At 41.3% G+C, this 27,610-nt stretch overlaps 1 protein-coding gene across 1 annotated transcript in view; it reads left to right on the forward strand.

Annotated features, from left to right (window-relative positions):
• The window catches only part of ACVR2B (activin A receptor type 2B), a 316,863-nt gene that overhangs the window by 267,608 nt on the left and 21,645 nt on the right, over positions 1-27,610 (forward strand). The window contains exons 6-7 of the mRNA XM_082259197.1: positions 12,152-12,295; positions 16,471-16,619. Of these exons, the coding sequence (XP_082115323.1) occupies positions 12,152-12,295; positions 16,471-16,619 (293 nt within the window). The remainder of the gene's footprint in view (positions 1-12,151; positions 12,296-16,470; positions 16,620-27,610) is intronic.

Genomic DNA, 27,610 nt, shown 5'->3' on the forward strand with positions numbered 1-27,610 from the left:
AGTTCTGGCCACAAAAACATTTTTTCAATAAACATACCCCCGGGACAGTCAGGGCTAGTACATTCCACAATGGCTAGCCTCTGATCTGTCCTGGTTTGTACAACGCTGGAGAAGAAATACTCACTTTTAAAATTTCTTCTCCAGCGTTGCCATCTCTGTTGTGGGCTGCTGAAGCCGGCGCGATCCTCTTCTGCGTCCTCTTCCGCGTCTTTTTCTCCCAGAATGCGCCTTCACCGGCCCCTCTCGTCACTTCCGGTGCGGCGCCGCATTCCTCCACAGCTTCTGGGCATGCCCAGAAGCTGTTTAGCAAGGAATGCGGCATCGCATCAGAAGTGACGAGCGGGGCCGGTGCCGTCGCATTGATTCCTGGGAGCGATGACGTTCAGCTCCCAGGAATCATTGCATACCGGAAGTGACGGCGTGGGCTGCGGCCGCCGAGGGAGGAAGTGGAAGACAGGTGAGTATTTCTTTCTACAATTACAAGGTAAGTAAAAAAAAAAATATCCTAACTATCCAATTCTGTTTCAGGTGGGGAAAAGCAAGCAGATGGCCACAAAATCGGTTATGTCGATTTTGTGGCCGGAACTCCGCTTTAAGTTGCTGCCATGTGATTGAATGATTAGCCATGTGTGTTGGCAAGCAATTGAATTGGTGTACCTAATAAAGTGGCCGGTAAGTGTACTTGAAGCTTCCCGTGGTTTTTTGTGTGCTATCCATTGACACGGCAGGAAAAAAAAAACAATTTTTATTAGTAGTATTGACTGATATCCACTCCTATTTATAAAGGTGCATCCTGCGTGTTTTGTATTAGAGCAGAGTAGTTCTTTAAATGTGAAGTTGTATCATTTCTGCTACTCTGTGTTGTTTATTTGACGGTGTTCTGGTGTAGTATTTGTAGAATGTGTGCTGTGTTTGGGAGTGGGGCAGAAGATCGTGGTAATAATGTGCTTGGTGATTTACAGCTCCTGCCAGCTGTTTATGGAGGTAACTTGCACATGTGTTTCTTCTCAGCCACACCAGGGAGGAGAGGTGAGGGAGCTGCTTTGTGTCAGGTCTAACATGGTTCAGGTCTGGGTGTATGATTTGTTTTCTGCAAATTTCCCAGTGCTGGCCATCTCATGTAGTCTTTGTTACTCTGTAGAGAAAACTACACGCAGATTGCTTCATAAAAGCTTCATCTTTGCTCAAGGGAAACCTCTTCCTCCATACTCCAGAGGAGGATCTTGGGTAGGCTTGCGGTCCCCATAGGTAGATATCATTGTCTACCCAATAGGTCACTCAACCTTGTATCACAGCATCTGCCAGTTACGTTTGCTGCCATGCATGTTTTTTTTTTGTACGGCACTTTAAAAAGGAAGCGAGGACCATAGTCCACAAGTGTGCCTCACAAGAAAACCTTGCACTCCTTTATGACACATAGGGGGGTATTTATAAAAATATTGCATAGCAATTTGCACAGTGGAAGTACACAAACATTTGTTCTGTACAAACCGGGTATAAAAACAAATGTTTGCATTAGATTTCCTGTGCTGGATGAATGCCCGGTTTCCTGTTCTGAACAAATGTAATGCTGGCCATACACTAGTTCGAAAATCTGTCATTTGGTCTGTTCAATCGTTTTTCGTCCAGTTAATGGGCACAAATGGAAAATCGGTTTTAACTTTTCAGAGCCGAAAAATCGAAGGAACGAAAATTCTGCCGAATGAACGATAAATTGAAAGGTTAATGTGTTTCTCGCCCGATCTGTTTGCACTAGGCAGATGTGACAAAATGAACAAAAAACTGATTAATTTATGTCCATTGAATGATCTATCATTCGAAATTTGGTCATTACATGACGGCACGATCGTCTGCTCTCACTTCCGATTTATTTCGTTTTTCTAAAATTAGTTTGAACGATTTTTCGGCTAGTGTATGGCCAGCTTTAGGGTCCATTCTCACGAGATGCTTGACTGTGTGTCCCCTGAGACAAAAAAGGTCCTATGCACATCACTGCAAGACCTTGCGGATATGGGAAATGACAGCCTCAGCCCCGGCTCCAGCTGAACCACGCCTCAAACGCATTTCACTGCCCCCAGCTTAAAGCAGAGTTCCACCCAAAAATGGAAGCTTCGCTTATCCGCTTCCTCTCCCCCTCCAGAGCCACATTTGGCACCTTTCAGGGGGGAACAGGTACCCATCCCTGGACCAGGATGTGGTGAGGTCCCCCAGAAGTTCGGCATCCCTCCGCAAAGTGCAGGGAATCGACTGTGAAGCCGGAAGGCTTTACTGCTGGTTTCCCTTACAGGCTATGGCGGCAGCAGCACTCTAGAGCCTGATGGAAACCTCACCTGGGGTGCCAACATCAGGTGTTGCATTCATACCAATGCCGTCACTATATAGAAATCCACGCGGGTGCAAGTCCCTGAACTCGCACTGTGTGTTCTGCACCTGCATGTCATATTGGCAGCTGTGTCCATGCCAGCCATGTGTCCCAGTAGACTTCTATGGACTCCCAGCACGGGGTGCACACAAAACCTGTGCACCCCTGTCCCAGGACAGCATGGACCTTCATAGGGCACGCAGTTAATGGATGCTTAAAACAAAAAAAAATGCAACATTTGACTCCTAAATGATGCTGGGTACTGTTTCTATAAAATTTTCCCCATTTTGTGGCTAAATGTGGCATTTTACATTCTAAATCAATGAAAAACATTTGTACTGCACTTAACAATGTTTTTCTTTTTTTCACCCTTTAACATAGGAATTTACATGCACTTTTACCCTATAAAGTCAAGTCCAGTTTGCACTTTTTAAAATTTGTAAATGGCGTAGGCCCGGCACATGCCAATGAAGCCTTTTGCACTTAGATACTATAATTTCCTGTTTTTTATATGCAGGCTCTTGTTGCTTACAGTTATGTTCTGTAATAGCTTCATGAATACTCACATACCAATATACATACATAAAAGTCTTCTTTGTCTTCTAACTAACAGTGTTTCAATTTATGAATATATGTGCATATGTTATTTGTGTGTACACATAAATTACTGCACTTAAACTGTTTTTTTTTTTTTTTTTATGGCTCTGAATACATTGCTGCATTGTGGATTTTTACGTGCATTGTCCCATTGACGACAACAACGCACCTGTGTATGATCCATAAAAAAAAGCTGCACTGGAACAGACGCTGCATTTTTTTCCACCCATATGCAAGAGGCCTAATAGAGTTATCATTTATATCTTCTGACCTTCTATATGTCTCTTCTGCTACAGGCTCATCCACTTCTCCCAGCCTATGAAATATATTAATTCTATAAATCTGTCAATTCAAGAAGCAAAGGAGCAAACACTTCATAGTCTGACTTTTGTGTACTGTATGTATATTTTCCATTTCTGTTGAGTGCACATGGCATTACCCAGAAGCACTTTTTCTTTTTATAGAGCGGAATTTGCATACATATTCAAGGAACATTGCCTGATATCTCCCCTACCTGTACTTTTTTTTTTATTTACTAAAGTATCTTTTACCTTGAATTATATGCAAACACTATCCGATTGAAATGTAGTTTGCAAAAGCCCTGTGGATCATAAACAAGTGCATTTTTAATAACATACCTTAATTGTTTTCACCTTTTTTCATCCTTTATTATATCTCAGCACTGATGATCTCACAAAGCCTTTTTTTAACCTCTTACAGGAGAGGTTTTTTTAATGTTGATGGAACAGTAACCTATATCTGTATATTGTGTGTTGCAGTGGTACCTACTGTTGTAAGTACCTAAATTTGACTTGGTAGAGGCCTATTGCAGCCGTCTGTACTGTAGGGTTCAGAATTGGGGAACGAGAAGCAGCCTGAAGAGCCAATCGGATGTGCTGCATAGCTCATGTGCTCAGTGTTGGGGCTCTTTCACACAGGCGGACCGTTCAGATCCGCCTGTCCGTTTTTTTGGCAGATCTGAATGGTTCCCCCATACATCCCTATGGGGCATCGGATGTCAGCGGAGACATGTCCACTGACATCCGATCCGATCCGTCAAATCTGGACGGATGGAAACCCTATTTTCCATCCATCCAGCGGATCGGTCTGTTCCCATCCGATTCCCCCATAGAGATGCATGGGGATCTGACAGCTGTGTCTCCGCACCACAGTGCGGAGAACAGCTGTCATCCTCCTGCTCAGTGGGGGATTGGCGGGTCGAGCCCCCGTTGAGATAACGACGGACTGACAGTGTGAAAGGGGCCTAAAATGTTCATCAGAGGAGAGAGAGGAGTGAAAAAAAAGAGAAGCTCATCAGTCTGCTGCTTTTCCTTTCCTCAGATAGCAAGGATTACTTGCCACAAATTTGTGGCAGTGTTGAATTGTAAGTCTTGTTAACTTGCTGCACATTTTCACTGGCAAGCTGTACACTTGCAGAGCACATGAAGCACAAGTTCTAGTTGATAATTTTCCAATTTGTAGCAAATTTGCATGGCAAGTCTGTAGCAAGAGCAAAGTTGCAGTGGTGAGTCTACAGCAAGAGGTCTGCAAGTCACAGTAACCCCTGTGTTGGGATGACTATTGCACAACATAATTGAACCAGAACTTGCAGCAGACTTGCAGAATGTTTGCAAAGAAAGTTGATCTGGAGTCATGCAATGCGGACTTGCTGCAATTGTGCAACAAACTTGTGAAGCCTGGCAAGTCTAGCAATAGTTTAGCAAGTCATTTTTAAACTTGCTGCTCAATTGCAGCAATGGTCGTTGCCCAGTCACTGGGTGAGGTAGTGACAAGACTGGTAAGTGTTACTTAACTGCAGCAGAAAAGGAAAAAAAAATCAGTCCTGCAGCCCTTAGCTTGCCTTTATCCGGGCCTTGGGGCACTATTCCTCCTACTGATGAGACACTATTTTGCCAACTGACACCAACAATGGGGCACCATTTCTCCCACCACTGACACCAACAACGGGGCACTATTCCTCCCAATGATACCAACAATGGGGCACTGTCTCCCCCCCCCCCCCCCCATTACCAAATGTGATGATGTTTACTCCCACTGATGCCAGGAAAATTTCCACTCCCGCTGGCCACACTCTTGCCCCCACGAAAGTTTGCGACACAATAAACCGGCCCTTTGTTTAGAAAGTATGGGGACCCCTGTTGTAGACAAAACTGTGCTTGAAGCAGAGCTGGGTAGATCTCAAAATTGGATGGACAGTAATTCAAATACTTTTGGCGTGTAAAAATGCTCTCTTGTGTTTATCTAATTTTTTGCGTAGAATTCAGCTTTAATGTTAGTTTTTCAGCTTAAACCCCTCTGACAATCTTTGGAGACATGAAGTATTTCTAGCTCTTTAAAAAAGTGTGTACTACATACTCTCTTCGGTTGGTAAAGTTAGTCCTTGAAATTCGAACTTTCATCAAAGTGTCGTCTTTTCTTTGTCACTGACGAATTTTCCAGCACAATTGATGTACTGCAGGAAAAGCGTGTGAGACCTTAAGAAAGCGGTTTGGTAACTTCCCAGCAAGAAGTCTGCTTTTCCTAATTGCAAGACGTTTAGATTCCTAGCTCCTGGTGATTTGAACATTAATCTGTGTGACACTGCAATCCCCAGGACTTCCTTAATTTTATTTTCATTACTGAGCCACTGTACTTTGAGCTCCTGGGACTGGCTCTTTTCAACCATTGTGTTGAGCAGGCAGAAAATTTCAGCCCGGTGGAGATGACAAACTCTCCAGGGTCAGGCTCACATAAAAATCCGCAGCTTATTTACATTGTGTTTTAGAATAAAGAAACTACTTATTGCTATAATACAAATACATGGCCATTTTCCACGGCTTTAGCCAACAAAGAAAACATTGAAATGTTTAGTAATGGAAATTGGGACTGAAAAGGCGACTTGGAATTCTACAAATGAAGGCAAATGAGTTATTACGTATTTGAATTTTCATTTATTCACATCTAAGTAGTGGAGTTTTATTAATACTCACTCTCCCCTCCTTCTCATTCTGCTCACATTGCTTCTGCTTTTCTTTATTCCACATAAAGATAATCCCAAAATATAGAATTGTTATGCCATATCAGCATTATATACCTAATTATGTAGATCGTGCTTTGGTAAAGAGTCTTGAAATTGTTTTGTGAATTGTTTTCATGATAGATTTTTTTATGAGCTACATTTGGTTTAGGGTTGTTGTACAAAATAATCCCCTATTTCTTATGCTGGAGTAAAGAGGAACAAATATTATTCACCAAGGGATGAATTATAGAGAACTTCACTACTTTACATTTTTGTTTCTTTTCCTCTTACCTTGACTGTTTGTCATGAAAAAATGCTTTGTAACAGTATACATTGGTTGTATACAGTTTGAAGCCAATGTTTGCAATCCTTAGGCCTTTTTCATATGGCTGTCGAAAAAACAGGCAGTTGAGCCTCAGTTTTAGCATCCCTCGGCTGCCTAACTAAATCCTGCTATAGCGCCAATGGGAGCTGTGCACATGCTGCAGCTGCAATTCACCGCACCAGGTGAAAATTTAGTGTGGCATGTTGGGTTGACTGATGGCACCAATGTCAAAGTCACTCATTTAAGTCAATGGGCCCATGCCGCAATTGCAAGTCAAATGGTTGGTGGGAAGACAATGTAATAGAGCAGCACGAAATGCCAGCAGAATGCTTGGATGTATAGGGAGAGGTATAAGCAGTAGAAAGAGAGAAGTGCTTATGCCGCTGTACAGAACACTGGTGAGACCTCACTTGGAGTATTGTGCGCAGTACTGGAGGCCATATCTCCAGAAGGATATAGATACTCTAGAGAGAGTTCAGAGAAGAGCTACTAAACTAGTACATGGATTGCAGGAAAAAACTTACCAGGAAAGGTTAAAGGACCTTAACATGTATAGCTTGGAAGAAAGAAGAGACAGAGGGGATATGATAGAAACTTTTAAATACATAAAGGGAATCAACTCGGTAAAGGAGGAGAGCCTATTTAAAAGAAGAAAAACTACCACAAGAGGACACAGTTTTAAATTAGAGGGGCAAAGGTTTAAAAGTAATATGAGGAAGTATTACTTTACTGAGAGAGTAGTGGATGCATGGAATAACCTTCCTGCAGAAGTGGTAGCTGCAAATACAGTGAAGGAGTTTAAGCATGCATGGGATAGGCATAAGGCTATCCTTCATATAAGATAGGGCCAGGGACTATTCATAGAATTCAGATATATTGGGCAGACTAGATGGGCCAAATGGTTCTTATCTGCCGACACATTCTATGTTTCTATGTTACTTTGGAACAGTAGTCCCATTGATAGATACAGAAAAAAAAAAAAAACAGGCATTCAGGAGGTGGCAGGATTGCCTACTGAACACATGACAAGTGACAATGCGATGAATTTCATTCCTGACTATTTCATCCGGTGCTTAGAACACATGGCAAAATGCACTAAAGTTACCAGGGCCTTAAGCCTGTCATGAGAGAAATAAATGTGTAAGTATTGTTGAGCTCCTGAAAATGCTAGTTGCTGGCAGTCATGTTAATTATTTAAGTCCTTTCTAAACCTAATGTGAGGATAAACCTTCTGAGCAGCATACATGCCATAGGATCAACACGATGGCCAGGTAATCAACATTTAGAGAGAGAGCCAGCAATAGAAGTTGCCATTTTTCTCCTAATGAGTGTCACACAATAAGGTTTCCAAAAAATATCCACGTCCCATCCAATTACTGTTCAAAGCTTGCAGCCTCAACCTACGCAACATCTCTCTCCCTAACTAATGAAACCACAAAGCTCCTAATTCACTCCTTGGTCATCACTCGCCGCAACTCTCCTCCTCATTGGCCTACCTCTACATATCTCCTTTTTAGTCCATCATAAATGCTGCTGCCAAACTCATACACCTTACCAACCATTTAGTGTCTGTAACCCCTCTCTGCCAATCCCTCAACTGGCTTCGACTCGCCCAACAAAAATAAATTCTAAATACTAACAACTTAAAAGCCATCCACAACTCGGTCGCTAGATACATCACTAACCTGATTTCAAAATACCAACCTAATCGTTCTCTTCATTCCTCTCAAGACCTCCTGTTCTTTAGCCCCCTTGTGATCCTCCTCCCATGCTCGCTTCCAGGACTTTTGCCGAGCCTCTCCCATCCTGTGGAATTCCCTACCCCACTCCCACTCTGTCTACTTTTAGGTGATCCCTAAAAACCCATCTCTTCAGAGAAGCCTATTCAGACCCCACCTAATAACTGTACTTTCTCCATCAGCTCATCCCCCACAGACATTATCTTTTGTATCACTTGACCTTCCTTCCTAGATTGTAAGCTCTATCGAGCAGAGCGCTCTGATTCTTCCTGTATTGAATTGTATTGTAACTGTACTGTCTGCTCTCACGTTATAAAGCGCTGCACACACTGTTTTGCTATATAAATCCTGTATGATAATAATGATAATATCTTTACCAAAGATTATCAAATCAGTTTGCAAACCAGATGAATTGGTGAATATATTATACTTTGATTTACTTAAATATATTCATGCAGATATGACCAAAGAACAATACAAATCAGGACACAATTGTATGGATTCTTGAATTAAGTAATATAAATGACAGATATTACGGCATGTGAAATACCAGCAAATAAGCCTTATTGAGGAACCTTACCATGTACTACGTCTGTTCGTGAACTCCTCTTGGCCCGTCTTCTTGAATTTCCCTAGGCTTAGTCCTTGAACTCTGCTGAAGGATTTCCTTGTAATCTAAAGCAGAGAGAAATTCAGAAGCAGGGTACTTTTACTGTAAACACTGGGTCATGTTGGAGGATGTTCAAAAGCTTTAGTTCTAGAGCCAACCGTGGTGTATGATGTCCTAAGAGATATGAGATGTTTCAAAAAAAATAAAAAAATAAAAAGACTCTCATTAGCTGAAGTAAAAAAAGAAAATACTTCATGTAGTAATACATATGGCTCTTCATATTTTGCTGTTGCTTTAATGCAAATTGCAGAACATGGACACATTGTGAGATAATTAGACAAATAGCCTTTTAAATGTACAGTTTTGTTTTGTCTGCATGACATTACTACCCAAGAATTTGAGCGGCATAAGAGATACGCTAATTTGGAGAAAAATCACTTGATTTTTCTGCTTTCATTACCATTAAAATTGAAGTCTCCCGTCCATGGCATTGTGTGCACTAAACACTGTACAGACTAAGCTGTGACCCACACTTGGCTCCTCACCAGCACACACACAGGAGGTGAAAGCTGGCAGTGCCCTGTAAATCAGTAATCGAGCACTCTCATTGTACACCGTTCTGTGCTGAGGGCTCATTCGCATTCGGATCAGGAAAATTCACCATTGATTCCTTTTGTAAGGTTCTCCAGTTCTAAGTTAAATAAAATAACAGCAATGGAAATTTGGGTAGGAACCTAATTTTCTCCACTTACTAAAAGGCTCTTCCAAGAAGGGGCTAAGAAGAAAAAAATAATACAAAAAAAAAAACGGTTACAAAAACAATTATAGAGAAGTGTACAAACCCGATCTTTGTAGCCAGAGAAAAGCTTGATTGGGTTTGTGCTCATTAAGTCAAGATTGTGTTCTAATGCTGAAAATATTTTGAAAGCTCAGTGCTGAAGAAGTTTAATGTGAAATGTGCTTTTTAGATGCTGGAAACGTGCAGTTATTTTCCCTTTTTTAAGTAATTTAAAGTTTGTTATCGAACAAGTAACTGCAAAGAAAAGAAAAATAACTTAAAAAAAAAAAAAAAAAAGCAAAGCAATATTGACTCTATATACTAGTCCCACTAAGTCCCTTTCACAGAACTGCCATCCCATTCATCATTGGAACTGTAACACACATGCACACTACACGTTGCTGTGCTTTAAACTTTTTGTCACCAGGCCCAAGCATTGTCAGTTTGGGTTGGGTGACTTTAGGGGGCTTTAGTAGTGGTTTGGGGTGGCAGGGCTGTTAAGGTGAGAGGATGAGCTCAATAAAACCCTAATTCCAAGAACGTTGGGATGCTGTGTAAAATCTGCATAAAAACAGAATTCACTGTTTTCCAAATCCCATCAATCTGTATTTTATTCACAATAGAAAACCTATCAAATGTTAGAAAAAAAATGTAGCCTTTTAATAAAAAACAAAAAAGGTAATTTCGAAATTGTTGGCAGTAACATACCTTAAAAAAGTCAGGACATGGCCATGTTTACCAAGGTGTAGCATCCCCTGTTCTTTTAACAACTCTCTGTAAACATCTGGGAATTGAAGAGGCCAGTTGCTGAAGTTTTGGGAGAGGATTTTTGTCCCATTCTTGCCTAATAAAGGAATCTAACTGTTCAACAGACTTTGGTCATCTGTGTCGTCTTTTTTTTTTTTTTTTCAAGATGCACCAAGTATTTTTAGTTGGTAAAAGGTCTGGTCTGCAGGCAGGCCAGGTAAGCACCCAGACTTTTCTGCTATGAAGCCATGCTGTTAAAGTTGCAGTATGCGGTTTAGCATTGTCCTGCCAAAATATGTAAGGCCTTCCATTAAAACCATCATCAAATCCATTAAAAACATCATCTGGATGGGAGCATATGCTACTCTAAAACCTGGATATACCTTTCAGCATTGATGGTGCCTTTCCAGATGTGCAAGCTGCCCAATCCATACTCACTAATGCATCCCTATACCTTCAGAGATGCTGGCTTTTAAACTGAGCACTGATAACAAGCTCTCCTTTTTAGTCTGGAGGACGTGGCATCCATGGTTACCAAAAAGAATGTCAAATGTAAATTTGCCTGATCATTTTCCACTTTGCAACAGACCATTTTAAATGAGCTTTGGCCCAGAGAAGATGGCAGTGTTTCCAGATCATCTTCAGATATGGCTTCTTCTTTGATAGAGTGTTGTTACCTTGCATGCAGACAGGGATTTTTGAAAGTATTATTGAGACCATGCAGTAATGTCCATCACAGAATCATGTCTGATTTTAATGCAGTGCTGTTTGAGGGCCCGAAGATCACTGGCATCTCGTATTGTGTTTCAGCCTTGTCTCTTGCGCACAGAGTTTTCCTTTGAATCTTTTAATGATATTATGTACTGTAGATGATGATATATTTTAAGTCCTTGCAATGTTACGTTGTGCAACAATTTTTAGATGCAGCTTTTAACGGATGGGTGAACCTCTGCCCATCTTTACTTCTGAGCCACTCTAAGATGCTTGTTTTATAACCAATCATGTTACTGACCTGTTGCAAATTAACCAGATTAGTTGCAAAATGTTTTTCTAGCACTTCCTTGTTAGTACCACTTACTTTGCCAGCTTTTTGTTGCCCTGTTCCAAAGTTTTTCAGATGTTTTGCTGGCATCAATTTTAAAATTACCTTATTTGTTTCTCATTTTAAGCATTTGATATGTATTCTACGGTTAAAAATTATATGAATTTATGAGCTTTGCATTGTGTTTTTATGTATATTTTTTTGCACAGCGTCACAACTTTTTTGGAATTGGGTTTGTAGCCTCAATGTTCATCTGGTTTTTAAAAACATATTAGGATTTACATTAATGCTGATTTTTCACTGTGGATTTTTACATATAATGACATGGTTCCCAAGAAATGTTAATGACCACCCAAATGTCCCCCCCCCCCCCCATAACCCTCCTCTAAATTAAAATTGTCTTGCTTGACTCTTGGATAAGAGTCATGCCCCTTGCTTTCATTACTCTGCATATTATTGCCCTCTGATCCCATACCGATAAAAAGCCATATGAATGCACTTACGAAAAAGCATATTAATCTAAAAAGAGGTTTAAACAATGTTTATATTTGAGAACTGTAGATTTTTCCCCTCATAAAGTGAATGATTGATTTGATTATTTTTTGTAATGAAATCTGCAAACCAGCATCTTTCAAATTCTATGCTCAAGGATTCAACATGGGCACACTCTGTTTCTGTTAGATTTTATGTTTGTGGTCCTGGAATATTGCTATCCTGTACATGCTTGAGATTTCGAGTAACAAAGTGCTTTGACCAAGAATCATGGAGGTGATATTTTCTGGAAGATTGTGCAGGTCTGTTGTCTATATTCAAGAGAAATATTGATACCTGTCCATGGCTGCCATTATTCACTGTCACAATGATAACCGCTTGTTCTTCACATTCATATATTAATATATATTAAAAAGTGTTTTTTTAATTTATTTTTTTAGGATAAGCAGTCCTGGCAGAGTGAGAGAGAAATCTTTAACACCCCCGGCATGAAACATGAAAACCTCTTGCAATTCATTGCGGCTGAGAAGAGAGGGACAAACCTAGAAATGGAGCTGTGGCTAATCACTGCTTTCCATGAAAAGGTAGAATTTCCTGCTGGTAAATGCTTGGCTGTATATATCACCAGGGGCCATAATTAACTGACAAAGCTTATAACTGGTATTCACTTTGTTATTTTTAGTATGATGTAGATGTTGATTCTCCTTCAAACATTCCGTAAAGTTGAACTAAAGGAAACAACTTTTTTTATTTTGGATTGAGTAATGGAGGGTTATACCCCCCCCCCCCCCCCACATGTTTTTTTGTTGCCAAATGTGTCCTAATGTAGAGATTTCCCTTCACTTTCTGTTCCACAGTGAAAATAGGAAGTAAGCGTAGATCCCTCAAAGGTGAAGGAATTCCTGGGGTCACCAAATCCCGTTTGGAATCCTCAAAAGGGACTCCAAATGTGCCCATTGGAAGATTTACCCTCTCTATTGTTCTAGTGACAACCCCAATTTGGGATTTTCTTTATTCTCAGTGATAATGATTAACAGAACAAAAAGAGAGGATGAATCTCTCTAACAGGGGCAGAGACAGCAGTGAAAACCTGACAGGTGTTCTAATCCCTCTCCGCCATTTTCCAGAACAGTTTGCTTTTAGTTATGCTTTAAAGCTGAACTCTGAGATAAAAATAGGAGAATTTTAGATACTGTACTAGCTAAGTAAGATAGCTCTAAAATATGTATACTGTGTGTAGATGGCTGCTGCATAGTGTAAAAATCCTACCCTGCTGCAAACTGGCTCCTCTTACTCCTCACCCATTCACAAAAAAAACTTGTATCTTTTTCATAGAATACAAGGCATTCTGTGAATGGGGAGAGGAGGGGCAGGTACACCATGACCTTCTTAAGGGGTTAATACTCCGCACTGTGTAAAAAGGCTGTTTGATCCATTCTTCTCTGATCCTCCCCTTCTTCCACAGTGCCCTATCCATCTCCTGATATTACAGAACCTTGGTGTCACTATGCACATAATCAGTTTGGTGTGTATTGCAAAAGAGGTTTGTTTTTTTTCTGGTGGGGAGGATACATGTTATTAGCACAGGGCCAATCAACACTGTCCAGACAGAGGGTCAGGGGCCATGCAGCCTCATAGGACACTCAAAGCTTTACCTAGTGCTCGGCCGGGCACTGATAGGAGTCATAAAACTGCTATATACTGCTGATGAGAAAATGTATTTAACAGTTTATTTTTACTAAAATAATTGTATTTCTATGTTCTGTGTACTGTGGGAGAACAGATATACCGCGTTTCCCTGAAAGTAAGACCTACCCTGAAAGTAAGACCTAGTGTTATTTTCGGGGAGGGCTGCAATATAAGCCCTACCCCGAAAATAAGCCCTAGTTTAGTGTATGAAAAATCCTAGGATGCACTTTATTAGCATTTTAAATAATGTCCAGTGTGTTTTTTGTAATATAATACTGTGAAATACCTTCCTTACATCGCCGCTCTGCTCTCAGCTGATTCCCCTCTGTCTTTCTCCTCTCATAGCTGTCAGAGGGGGATCTCAGCCCCTCCCCTCTACAGTGTACACAGAAGCGCCGGGTATTCGATTAGAATTGTGGGAAATACCTTTGATACATCGGTGCTTCCGTAAACCCCAGCTGTCGGCCAGGGAAAAGAGGACAGCAGAGCGGCAGATCAGCTAAGCCTATTCTAATCGAATCTACCCGACTCTTCTGTGTACACTGCAGAGGGGAGGGGCTGAGATCCTCCTCTGACAGCTATGAGAGGAGAAAGACAGGAGAGAGCAGGAGATTAGCTGAGCACAGAGCAGCTATGTAATTAAGGTATTTCATACAATTGTATTAAAAAAACACTCACTGTACAGTATATAAAACACTAATAAAGTGCATCCTAGGATTTTATATACACTAAACTAGGTTTACACGGGATTTCTGGCAGGCAGGGAGGGACAGAACATTACAGCTAAGACCTACCCCGAAAATAAGCCCTACTGTGTCTTTGGTGCCAAAATTAATATAAGACCCGGGCTTATTTTCAGGGAAACGCGGTAGTGAATGCAGGGTCTGGGGTTTAGTAACACTTTTATGTGGGCTGCATGTGTGTTGCATACAAATGCAGACATACTGCAATTTTTTGCAACGCTTGAGCTCACCATAAGGAAAAGTACTCAAAATTGTATTAAAATAGAAAATATTTATTACAACATAGTAAGAGTAATTAAAACCAACACATGGAAAATGTATTGAAAAGTGCTGTGTGACTTCTTCCTAAAACACAAGAACCCATTACATGCCCATTATGTGCCAAGATCTGGTATATGTAAAGGCACAGATACAGCAATGGTATCACATGTCTGGGTTGAATAGGATCTTAGTGCATCATATGCCAATGGATCACTACGTGTTTTGCTTACAGCTTCCTCAGGAGATCCTATTGGTGCCAGACCCAAAGGGAAGGACATAAAGCACCCAAACCAGCCAAGTACAATAGAGGGAGGTCACCCGCAAGAGCTGTACCCAGAGGGAGGCACAACAGGCACTATACAGCCATATCATGGGAGTCCTGCCCTGAGACCACACAAACTTGAGATAGTAGCCATAGAAAAGCAAATGTCTTCCGACTTTCTATGCATAAGGAAGAAGGAGAACAGTGGCAGCAGGGTTATTCCTGCACTTGAAAGGTCCACCATACAGCGACTTCTTTCTTCTTATTTAGGAGCCTCGGCTCCTCTCTGTGCTGATCCACTTGGTGGGGAAGCCCCTCCAGCAGGGAAATTGAGGAGATGTCCACTCCCATGATATGGCTGTATAGTGCCTGGTGTGCGCCCCTCTCAGGACGGCTCTTGCGGGTGACCTCCCTCCATTGCACTTGGCTGGTTTGGGTGCTTTATGTCCTCCCCTTTGGGTCTGGCACCAATAGGATCTCCTGAGGAAGCTGTAAGCAAAACGCGTAGTGATCCATTGGCATATAATGCACTAAGATCCTATTCGGTCCGGACACGTGATACCATCACTGTATCTGTGTCTTTACATATACCAGATCTGGGCACATAATGGGCATGTAATGGGTTCTTGTGCTTTAGGAAGATGTCACACAACACTTGTATTTTCCATGTGTTGGTTTAATCACTCTTACTATGTAGTAATAAATATTTTCTATTTTAATACAATTTTGAGTACTGGCTTGCCTTATGGGATTTATGGTGGCTACCTTCAAAGTCCTACACATTTTTCCACTTTTGTTATCATAACATTGATGGGAGACCAACTGCTGAGATTACAGGATAAGCCACAGCCTGAGCAATCTGATAAAATGAGTGATAACCACAGTGCAGTACCACTGAGTGTGTAGCACAAGGCACATATGTAATGAGCAAACATTTCTGCTCTTTTCTACATATGTAGCTTAGAAACTATACATAGAAAATAGTGGTTTTTTTTTCCCCCCCCAAAGACGTTAACATATGCTTAGAAAAGTATTAACATTTGATTGATCACATTAATAGACAGTGTATTCCCTATGAGAAATCCTAACTCAAATCTACAGCCTGTAAGGCACGCACAAGTGGAAACCAAATAGGATCAGCCATCTGCTTTATAAATTCTATTAACCTCATCAATTCTGTGATAAGTAACTATGAATGTTCATTAGCCGAATGAACAAACTTTGGTTCGTGTATAGCTGTACTTTATTAAATCGCACTCTTAAGGCAGCCTTGCCTCTTTTCTCCCATGAGCTGCTGCACATGTTTAATGTATAGCAGGGAACACACAGACCGCATATGACTGCAGTACAAGAACAATGGATACATCAACTCTGAGAAACGTGCCTAAAAATCCTGCTTTATAATTGGATATAGAAGAAACCGGAATGGTAACTCTGCACAGATAAAAAAATAAAATAAAATTTGATAAACCAATCTTATACATTCTGTTAAAAAAAAAAAATCCCAGCCTCACCCTTTTGTTCATGATCTGCCCCTCTGTATTCTGTGTGCTTTTATAAAATTTATATGGTGCAGCTTCCGAAAAGTGGCATGAGATTTAAAACACCGCAGGGAGATTGTAGAAGTAACGGTGACATCTAGTGGCCAGATTGATATTGCAGTTTCTGTCACTAAGCAATGGAACGGAGCACTTCACACGTTTTTCTTAGTTAGGGATAATTGCACTTCCTGCATTATGTTGATTAAAATGTCCAGTCTTAAAAAAAAAAATTTATCTGGCTTCCCATTGTGTTTTTGCTCCAGGGCTCCCTGACAGACTACCTAAAAGGAAACATCATAAACTGGAACGAATTGTGCCACATTGCGGAGTCTATGGCACGAGGGCTGGCATACCTTCATGAAGACGTGCCTCGTTGTAAAGGCGAAGGGCACAAGCCTGCCATTGCTCACAGGTACGACTGAATCCTCATTTTTCAACATGTATCAGAATACTTACCTCTTGCAAGAAGTCAAGGGGGCTCAAATATAGCTTTCTTAAAAAGGTCTTATGTCCCGTGAAAATAAAACGAAATTAAAAACGTCCTTTTTTTTTTTTTTTTGTAGTCAACATTTTTTTTGTAGGCAAAGTTTTTGCAGAAACATCCCCTGACATCCCCTGTGCTAGAGTCAACAGATGTTCCTGGGAGCCACAAGCATGGTAACGGTGGCAGCTAGGGTCACTCCTGTGCCTGGTTTCAGCAGCAAAGGTCTCCCGCAAATTTCACAGGTGTTGCTAATTAGCCCGGGCTGGCAGCCAAAAACCCAGTGCTGAAAAGCTGTGGCTAGCTGCAGTGTCTTTTACTCCACTTGGAGAAAGAAAGGCAGCCCTGCAAAGCTGGAAGGACAATCTTGTTTCATCCCCCTCACTATTTATTGAAAGCAGGCCAGTGAACCCGGTTTCCATCCTAAACCTTTAAAGTGCAAATAAAGTTGTGCCGCAGGAGCAATTACAGGTGATGCGCTGGCTACAGAAGGACCACTTTTTTTAAAGAGGTTGTAAACCCTCTTGTATAACTTTTACCTATAGGTAAGCCTATATTAAGGCTTACCTATAGGTGCTATAAATATCTCCCAAACTAGCACCGTTTAGGAGATATTTACAGCGCAAACTGCCGATGACGTCATCGGCGCAGGCGCTCTGAGGGAACGGCCACCCGTGCCGTTTCTTCAGAGCTCAGTGCCGTGAACGGCGGCTCCCGCGCGCATGCGCGGGAGTGATGTAATCGCGCCTCCGGCCAATCAGATGGCCGGAGGACGCGAACCCGGAAGCGGGACGGCAGGACATGTCGCCGTCCTGTCGCTGAGGTGGCGGCACGGCGGGGGCTTCGTTTTAAGGTAAGTACTGCATAATGAGCTAGTATGCGATGCATACTAGCTCATTATGCCTTTCTCTTTACAGGGCTTTTTTTTTCTCGGATTTTTTTTTTGAGTTTACTTCCTCTTTAAAGTCATTATGAGTCATTCTCCGTTATCTCACACAACAAGACAGCACAAAAGCAGTGACAGAGACTTTGTGATCAACTATAATTTTCCATCATAAACACTAAATTCCTCTCTCTGGAGTAGCACTTTATTCCAATTTAAAAAACCCTTCTTTTAATGGGAATGTTTTCAATGGGAAGCTGTTGGTATATCAACTGCAGATTTATTCACAACAAACTCATACAGCTGTCTGGGACTTCGGGTTTTTGGCCCGTACACACGACCATAAAATCAGACGACAGATCATCTGTTTTTTGTTTTTTTTTACATGCTAGTCGCATATCAAAAATGGAGAGGGTACTAAAGTTACAGAAATTCTCCTAGCACAGAATAAAAAAAATCAGAAGTGATGTAATGTATTTGTATTGTATTTTCGAAGGACCGCTGTACTGATTAAAGACTTCCCGCCCACCCTATAGGCAATTGACAGCGGGAAGGTGGTTACATTATCCTGACCGGACGTCATATGAGGGGGGCGCGCAGAGTGGCGATCGGTGCTGCGATGTGTCACTCTGACACACCGCATCTCCAATCTCGGTAAAGAGCCTACTGACATAGGCTCTCTACCATGTGACCAGCTGTGTCCAATCACAGCTGGTCACATATTAAACAGGAAGAGCCGTTGATCGGATTTCCTCAGTTCGTGCCTGACAGACACGAGTAGAGGAGAGCCGATCTGCGGCTCTCCTGACAGGGGGGGGGGGGGGTCTGTGCTGGTAATCAGAGCATTGATTACCAGTGCAGACCCTTGGGGGGGGGGTGCCACTAGAACCACCAGGGATGCCCACCCATGACCCCAGGGATGCCCACCATGGCAATCAGGGAGCCTGCCAGTGGTGCATTCCCCATCAGTGCTGCACCCCATGCCATCTATGAGTGCTGCCCATCATTGCCATCTATCAGTGCCACCCACCAGTGCCCATTATTGCCCACCAGTTCCGCCTATCAGTGCCGATAAATGCCGCCTATCAGTGCCACCTATCATTGCCCACCAGTGCTGCCTACCAGTGCCCACCAATGCTGCATATTAGTGCTACCTATCAGTGCTGCATATCAGTGCTGCCCCATCAGTGCTGTCGATGATGTCGAAAATCAACATGGCGGTGTGAGACAAAGGTGGAGGAATACAAGAGGCTCTCAGCAGTACAACGCTGGATTGGTGAGTATAAGAAATGTGCCGCCTGGTAGGCGTGGGGGTGTTGGGGGATAGAAGCAGCCAAAGATCCTTTTTTACAGTACATTCCATTTGAAGCAATACAGTTGTGTGTTTTTTTTTTTTTTTTTTTGTGTTTAGTATCAGTTTTCTGCATGTACAGTGTAAATGCCAAAATATATAAAATGGATGCAGTATTTGCTCTATTTTATCATCTTTTTTTTTATAAATGGCCACACCGCAGAGTGCAGTTGAATTTACTGCAAGCATTTTAGTGATTTTGACGTTTTTTTGAGTGTATAGGTCGGTCCACAAAAAAAAAAAAACTGCATAGGTTATCACTCTATAATATACTGCTAAATTCAAGATGGCAATAAATATGAGTTTCAGTGATGTGTGTAAATGCATGCAGTTATGAGTAGCTTGTGGTAGTGATAAAATAATGCTTTGTAATATAAAAGGATTTATTAGAAAATGAGGCTTTCAGCAGTTACAGTATATTTGTTGACTTCACATGAAAAAATAAAGACACCATACCTTAGAAATATTTGTTAGTCAAATATTTTTAGGCGAAAACTTTGAGATAAAATAACTCCTCTATCCTCTTTATTTATGGCACTGATCTGCAGCGAGGCATCTCTGCTGTCTTGTAGACCCATTACAGGCTTGTTGGTGGTCTTCATTCCAGATTCTTTGTGTGGTCTCATGGTTACCTGATTCATACTGAATGTCCCTTTTATTTCACACCAGTGACATCAATTTAGTGACCATGTGCAGCCCAGGCTAATGACAAAATACTCCTATCTATTAGCCGATTATTTATTAGTCAGGACCTGAAAGATGCATTCTTTCACCATATAAGTGAAAGGAATGTGTTTCTCATTTACACAAGCCTGGAGTCTTCTAAGGCGACAGCATGGACAACTCACAGCAGGGAGAGTTGCAGTTTCACGCCACAGCCTACCCATTATCCAAAATATAAATGTGCTGATGGCCCCTCAGTAATGGCCCTGCCAGTGCAGATGGAGCCAGTCTCAAGCTGGGTGAAACTGATTTGCTCTGACTAATATGCTCACTACCAAAGAGTTATGTGGCAAATGAGATGCTTCTTCTATTTCATGGCTTTCTGTGGGAGCATTACAGTCACCTGAACTGCTTCCTGTTTGTCACCTAGAAGACTTGTATTGGAGTCTGGCCTTATATTCCCATCAGCAATAGTTTATTTGCACCCCTCCTCGTTTGTGCTGTTTGTAGGATTTTATTAAAAATAGAAACTCGCAGGAAACAAGAGAAATACCACTCAATTAATAGATAATGCAAGGCACAAAGGGCTATATTTAAAGTGCAGTAACCCTTCGCAGCCAAGCCATTTGCTGAAATCAGATTTTGTATAATATTGTTTCTGAGTGATAAAGTGCTAGCTATATATCTAATTTAACATATTGTTCTTATCAGTTATATATAAAACAAAAAAGACTGCAGAAATTTGACTTCTTCACTATTTTGGAAATATTAATTTCTATTGTGTCTTTCTCAAATTCTTAAAGTGAGCCCATCCTGGCCCAAGCAGTGCCTACTGTAGGAGTGCAGGCACTAAAGTAAATCTGTAAATCGTTACATCAATCCATTTGGAGTCCCTTGGATCCTATAAAAACATGCAAGCGCCTGAATTAGGCTTATTTTACTATAGAATTTCCTGTACTTCTCTGTGTATGCTATTTTCTTATTTGATTATGTTGATTCTTTTTTGGGGTTTTGACCTTCTGCAATTAGTGACATACTTTTCACGATTGAACATTACTTGGATTCAGGGTTTTAAAATTACAGCCATAATAGTAATGATCAACAATACTAATCCTGTATTTAAAGATGGCATATCATAAATATTGAAATAGCTGTTCTTACACCACATAGTATAGAGTCTATAGACAGTAAAAGAAAGAATAAATAAGCAAACCACAATATAGCTCACCAATCGGTTCACAGCTCAACACCACTTCCAGGTGCTCTGACAGTGTCCCCATTCTGACATCATTAAACAACAAGTATAAAGATTGCTTTTGCTGGATCTCCGCAAGAAAGCATTTTTTGGTCGCATACATAAAACCAACATTTCAGACAAAAGTTCTTTATTAACCACTTGCCGACCGCTCACATTGAGCGTACTGCGGCAAAGTGGCTCGTTCCTGTCCAGTAGACCTACGTCACCGGACTCCTCGCCTTGTGGGCGGCGCGCGCGCGCGCCGCCGGAGGCTCGCTCCCACTGTATTCAGACATAGCGGGAGTCGGGCCAGGGGAGGAGCGGCGGTGATAACCGCCGCTCTTCCCCGATCATCGGGGAATCGAGTGTGGAGATCCGCCCGCTTGTGTAAACAAAGCGGGCGGATCTCCTAAGTGACAGACAGGGTCAGATTGCAGGGTTCAGCATAGCTGGACCTGCGATCTGTCCCTGTGTCACTCGGTCACCTCCCCCCACACAGGTTAGTAAGCACCAGGCATACATTAACCCCTTGATCACCAATAAAAATTAACCCCTTCCCTGCCAGTGTCATTTTTACAGTAACAGTGCATATGTATAGCACTGATTACTGTAGTAATGTCACTGGTACCCCCAAAAGTGTCAAAAATGTCAAGGGTCCGATCTGTCCGCCGCAATGTCGCAGTCCCGCAAAAAAAATCGCAGATCGCCACCATTACTCGTTAAAAAAAAAAAAAACACCAAAAATGACAGAAATCTTTCCCTTAGTTAGTAAACGCAATAACTTTTGCGCAAACCAATCAAAATACGATTATTGTGATTTTTTTTTTTTTTTTACCAAAAATATGTAGCAGAAAACAAATTGGCCTAAAATGATAAAAAATCTAGATTTTTACATTTTTTTGGGGGGGAATTTCATATAAAAAATGTGAAAAATATTGTTATTTTTTCAAAATTTACGCTATTTTTTTGTTTATAGCGCAAAAGTAAAAATCGCACAGGTGATCAAATACCACCAAAAAAAAGCTCTGTTTGTAGGAAAAAAAGGACGTAAATTTAATTTGGGTACGGCATTGCATGACCGCGCAATTGTCAGTTAAAGTCGCACAGTGCCGAATCTCAAAAAGAAGCCTGGACGTAAGACAGCAAAATCCTCCGGTGGTAAAGTGGTTAAGCTAAGGATTGACAAAGTTCTTCTGTCCCAAATGCGATGCAGTGCTTTGGACTTGGCTATGGGTCGAGATAGTGCTAATTACTTGCTAAAGGTTACACTTCTACTTGGTAGGATATGAGGTTCCACATATTCAAGGCCTGACCATTTTAAGATTCTGGTGCTCTTTGCAGTTTCTGAAGGTCTTTGGAGCCTAACGCCACCTTCAGCATCATTATAGATCTGTATTTGGGCCCCCACCCCTAACCACAATGCCATCACATATGTAGTATATGTAGGGTATATATTTGGATGTTTATGTTTTAGGTTTTGTATCTTAATGCATTCTCTGTATTAGGGTAAAAAAAAACTATGTTCAGCTCCACCCTCAGCCCCCCCTTATGCTTACCTGACCCTAATCTCGATCCAGCGCTGTGCCCAAGAGCAGTGGCTCTTTCCTTCTCTGTCTTCACTGAACATGGAGCCATTGGCTCCTGCTGCTGTCAAATACATGCAATCAAAAAATGTGCTGCGCTACAAAAGAAAATCTCCCAAATAAATGGAAAAGTGCTGATCTATCAAATACTTAATATTTGATACAATCTAGAGTGAAAAGCAAAAATGTGCACACAAATTATGAATTATCAGTGTAAAGAAAAAGGTGTTTTAAGTCCCAATAAAGTCAGTAGCTTTAGAACGTGAAAATGGTGTTCAGAAGAAATCAACCAAAAAAAAGGTCCCAGAGGCTGAATCCAGATGACACTTTTTAAGAAGATAGGGGAGACACCGACGTGCAAATACAGCCTGTCAGGAGGGAGTGGAGGAGGGGCCGTGCTGTGCTATGTGCATAAATAAACACACAGAGCCTGTCTCGGGATCAAGCTCGCATTATTGACCCCAAAGCAAGCAGAGTGCTATGGTGGTACTCGGAAGAGAAGAGTGGCCAGGAGCACTGGTGGGGAACCCCAGAAAAGTAGGATTGGCTGCTCAGTGTGAAACCATTGCAAAGAGCAGGCAAGTAAAATATGTATGTTGTTTAAAAAAAATAAATAATAATAACCTTTACAATCACTTTAAGCGCCGGTTCACACTGGCGCAACGCTACTTTCAGGGGCGACCTCCGAGATCGCGGTGCGAGCAGCGCGCCGCGACCTCGGAGCGGCCGCCACGGACTTCATAACATTGAAGTCTATGGCGGTCGCCTCCTGGTCGCCCCAAAGAAGCTCCGGACCCTTTTTCTAGGTCGGAGCGACTTGTGTCGCTCCTATTAGAACGGGTCCGTAGCTTCCCTATGGGAGGCGACCTGAGGCGACCAGGTCGCCTCACAGGTCGCCCCAGTGTGAACCGGGGCTTAATGTCTCTACCAGGTAAGAGTAAGGCTGGCTATACGTTATACAATGTTCTTGGCACAATTTTCCTTTAGATTTACTAAAACCATATAATTTGAGATCAAACCACGACACTTTCAATTTGAATGCAGTCAGGCAGGCACTTTCACTACATAATTGAAGGTAAACGTAATGTAATATAGGATATAACCCAGGACCCCAACAATACAAGGACTGAATATTAGCCACTCAACCCCCCCCCCCCCCCCCTGAATAAAAGGTACTCCCCAGTCACACAAGGTGTTTTATAACTTTAACCCATATACATGGGGCATTTGATTTTAAGGGATTGGAGGAAATGATTGATTCTGAAAAGGTATATTCATTGAAACTGCTGATTTTAACACAATTGCAACGCTTCCTGAATACAAAAACTTCACTAAATTACCTTTCTTGTTTGCTTTTAAAAAAATGTTTTTCAGTTTTTAGTATAAAAGTGGAAGTCCAACAGACATGTCCTCTACTGGAGGAATCCACAAAAAAACATTTTTTTTTTTTCACAAATAAAATATACTCAAAAATTGAAAATGTTCACAATTTTTTCTTTTTCTTGATAGTCACTTAAAATCCTCTATGGGGTCAGAAATTGCCTGGACTCACCCAGCACAGCTGCTTAATATCTACAGTTAGTCTGTGAGTACAATATATCCAATATTAAGGGGAACCATATTGAGAATATGGTACTAATACCCATATATATTCCCCTCAGAAGCAGCATCCATACAGTTCTCGATGCGATTCGGGGACCAGCGGGAAATAATCTTCCAATATGGATCAGGCAAACGTATAAAATGTATGCATCAAACCTCTATGCAACAACAGAAAACTACACCTTTGTTTGCATATGTTTTGCTGAATATACTTCATTGTAATTTCAGATATGGTGAACATTCCTTGATAAAGGCATACCACTGTAACCAGCCGAAACGCGTGGATGTTCTTTCTCTGCAAATTCCAAGCTGGCCACCACGCATGGAACAGCAGAGAATTATATTCTAACAAGTCACCATATCACCTTGTCACAATACCTTCTGATACTTCTTCACCTTCACTTATGGGTCTCTATCCCAACACACAAGAATTGTGTTTAAATGCTTTTGTTTTTTTATATATTCAATAAATTGCTATATTATATAAAACCTCTTCTACTAGCCTTTAAAGTCCCAATCATTAATTGGCCTGAGGCACCAAACCCCAAAATAATTTGTATCCAAAGGATGTTGGCAAAACTAACTACCTAGAGGCTACTTAGGGAATCACAACCTTTCAAACTATAGTTGAAATCACTGGCCTGCTGAAGGTGGGCCATGTTATTATGGGGGGAGCCCAAGCAGTTCTGCTGGGGAGAAGTGTTACTGCGACTGATCTGTGGGATCTTCAAGTTGACAGACCCTTGCCGATTGGTAGAGGACATGTCTGTTGGACTTCCACTTTTATACTAAAAATTGAAAAACTTTTTTTAAAAGCAAACAAGAAAGGTAATTTGGTGAACTGCGTTTTTGTATTCAGGAAGCGTTGCAATTGTGTTAAAATCAGCAGTTTCAATTAATATACCTAATTTCAGAATCAATAATTTCCTCCAATCCCTTGAAATCAAATGCCCCATGTATATGGGTTAAAGTTATAAAACACCTTGTGTGACTGGGGAGTACCTTTTTATTCAAGGGGGGTTGAGTGGCTAATATTCAGTCCTTGTATTGTTGGGGTCCTGGGTTATATCCTATATTACATTACGGAGTATGTATGTTCCTCGTGTATTTGTGTGGGTTTTTATTGAATCCACTGGTTTTCTTTCCACAGTCAAAAACAAGAGCTTACAGGTAGACCAGTTTGCTTTCACTAAATTTGGCCCAGCTTTTGTGTGCCTGTTTGTAATGCCTAGTACACACGATCAGAAAGTCATAAAAAAATACTGCTTTAAAGGCGATCGTACAATTAACCGATCATTGGTACACAGCTTTCGAAATCCGATCACAACAGTTCATTCAAAATTTTCCGAAGGGACAAACACAGAAATCTTACTTGTACAATACTAGAACAAGCAATTTTTGTTTAACCAGTACAGTATTCATCCAAAAAGGAAAACGGGAGACCAAGACTACGCATGCTCAGAAACATTCATCCAAAAAGGAAAACGGGAGACCAAGACTACGCATGCTCAGAAACGAAAGACTACATTACAACACATCATATCACTTCCGAAGTTGTATTCTGTTTTATGGGAATTTTTATAACTTGACCATAACCAATAACCTATTGGTTTTCGATATGAGACTAGGATGAAAAAAAATAAAATAATAATTGATCAAAAATTCTCATCGTGTGTACGATGCTTATGCCTGTGGTAGGGATTGTAAGCTCCTTTTGTAGACCTGGAATCACATGACACGTTTAGTATTCTTTGTAAACAACTATAGTAATTGCCAGCACTATAGCAATAAAATAAATTAATAAATGTAAAGGGTAAAAGCACAAAATTACAGCTTTACAGTCCATGCAGTAGCAATGAAATGTTTGGCGGTGTGGAACTTTAAAGGCAGTGGATTCTACCATAAATGCGAGCCAATGGGCCAATTAAAATGATTCACTCTTTAACTCCGGGAAATCACTGGTGCTTGGCACTAAGTGAAATGAATCGTGAAATTCCAATAATTACATTTCTTGTTTGTCAAACTATTCATATTTATAAAAGGGAAAAGCATACAGTAAAGCCTTAGCAGATATGTTAATAGATGTGGACACAGCTGAAAGGACTTGACATATGCAAATCTAAAAAAAAAAAAAAACCTTTCAGCCATGTATTATTCAACACATACATACACACACACACACACACACAGAATAATGTGTACTGTAGTGTATTTAAATAGAATGAATGAACCTTGTATCCAAATTTTAAATCTTCTGAATTAAACCTGATTTACTATAAAATTACTGTACTTCTCTGTCCATGCTAATTTCCTATTTGAATATTTTGGGGTTTGGACCTTCTGCAATTAGTGGCATGTTTCTCATGATTGAACATTGCTTAGTTTCAGGGCTTTAGAGTTACAGCCATAATAGTAATGATCAACAATACTTATCCTGTATTTACAGATGGTATATCATATATTGAAATATCTGTTCTTACACCACATAATATAGACAGTAAAACAAACAATATAAATAAGCAAAGGAAACAACAATATAGCTAACCCATTGATTAACAGCTCAACACCACTTCCAGGTGCTCTGGCAGTGTCCCCATTCTGACATCATTACAGAACAAGTATATAGAATGCTATTGCTGGATTTTCGCAAGTACGCATTTTTTTTTTGTGGCACGCATACCTAAAACCAAAACATTGCATTACATTTCAGATGAAGATTCTTTTTAAGCTAAGGATTGATAAAGTTCTTCTGTCCAAAACGTGATGCAGTGCTTTGGATTTGGCTACTCACATACTGCCAACCTGATCACACACCCCCAGATACCTTTGTCCTAATCACTCCCCCCCCCCCCCCCAATATCCTCCTCCCCCATCACACACACCTTGGGGTTCACCAATCCTCCCAGATCTCCCCAGTCCCGCAGCTCCTCTAGATGGCATCAGTGTCCGGCATCCAGGGCCAGGATGATGTGTCCCGGGCAGTCAGAAGATCTCCACCAGGATCTCAGGTGTTGGCCTTCTCCACCCCGCATAGCCATGCGCACACACCGCCATCCTGGAGCTTACCAGACAGGGGGACCCCGCCTCCTCCCTGCATGCACCTGGGATCCACCCACTGTTTCTTCGTCCTCTTCATCCTTGGATCCCTTTTGACAGCAGGGTAAGGTGGCTACCTAGACTGCCCTATGGTTACGCCAGCCCTGACTACAGGGTAATCCTGAGTGTGACTCGGGGTTACCGCTTTTGGTACTGAAAATAAACCCTGAGTCACTCGGGATTACCACCAGGGAGGTTAATGTGAAAATTCTGGCCAGAGAGGCGATCAAAAAGTTGGTCTTTCCCTACAAATCTATCATTCATATGATTTAATCAGGCACACTGTTTGTGTTCTTTACAAGAGCTTCGTCAAATTAGATTTTCTCTAGCGCTCATCGACAGACGTAGTCCTCGGTGATACACCACCTTCGGGTTATGTTACCTCCGCAGGAGCAGGACTAGACAGGAAATTAAAAAGCTCTGGCCACACCCTAGGGGCAGTCCCAGAGGGTATATCCTCTCTCTCTCTGCCTCAGCAAATCAGTTATTTTCTGTCTAGTTAGGAGT

This window comes from Pelophylax lessonae (genome assembly GCF_965119305.1).
Source record: "Pelophylax lessonae genome assembly, chromosome: 5".
Lineage (NCBI taxonomy): Eukaryota > Metazoa > Chordata > Amphibia > Anura > Ranidae > Pelophylax > Pelophylax lessonae.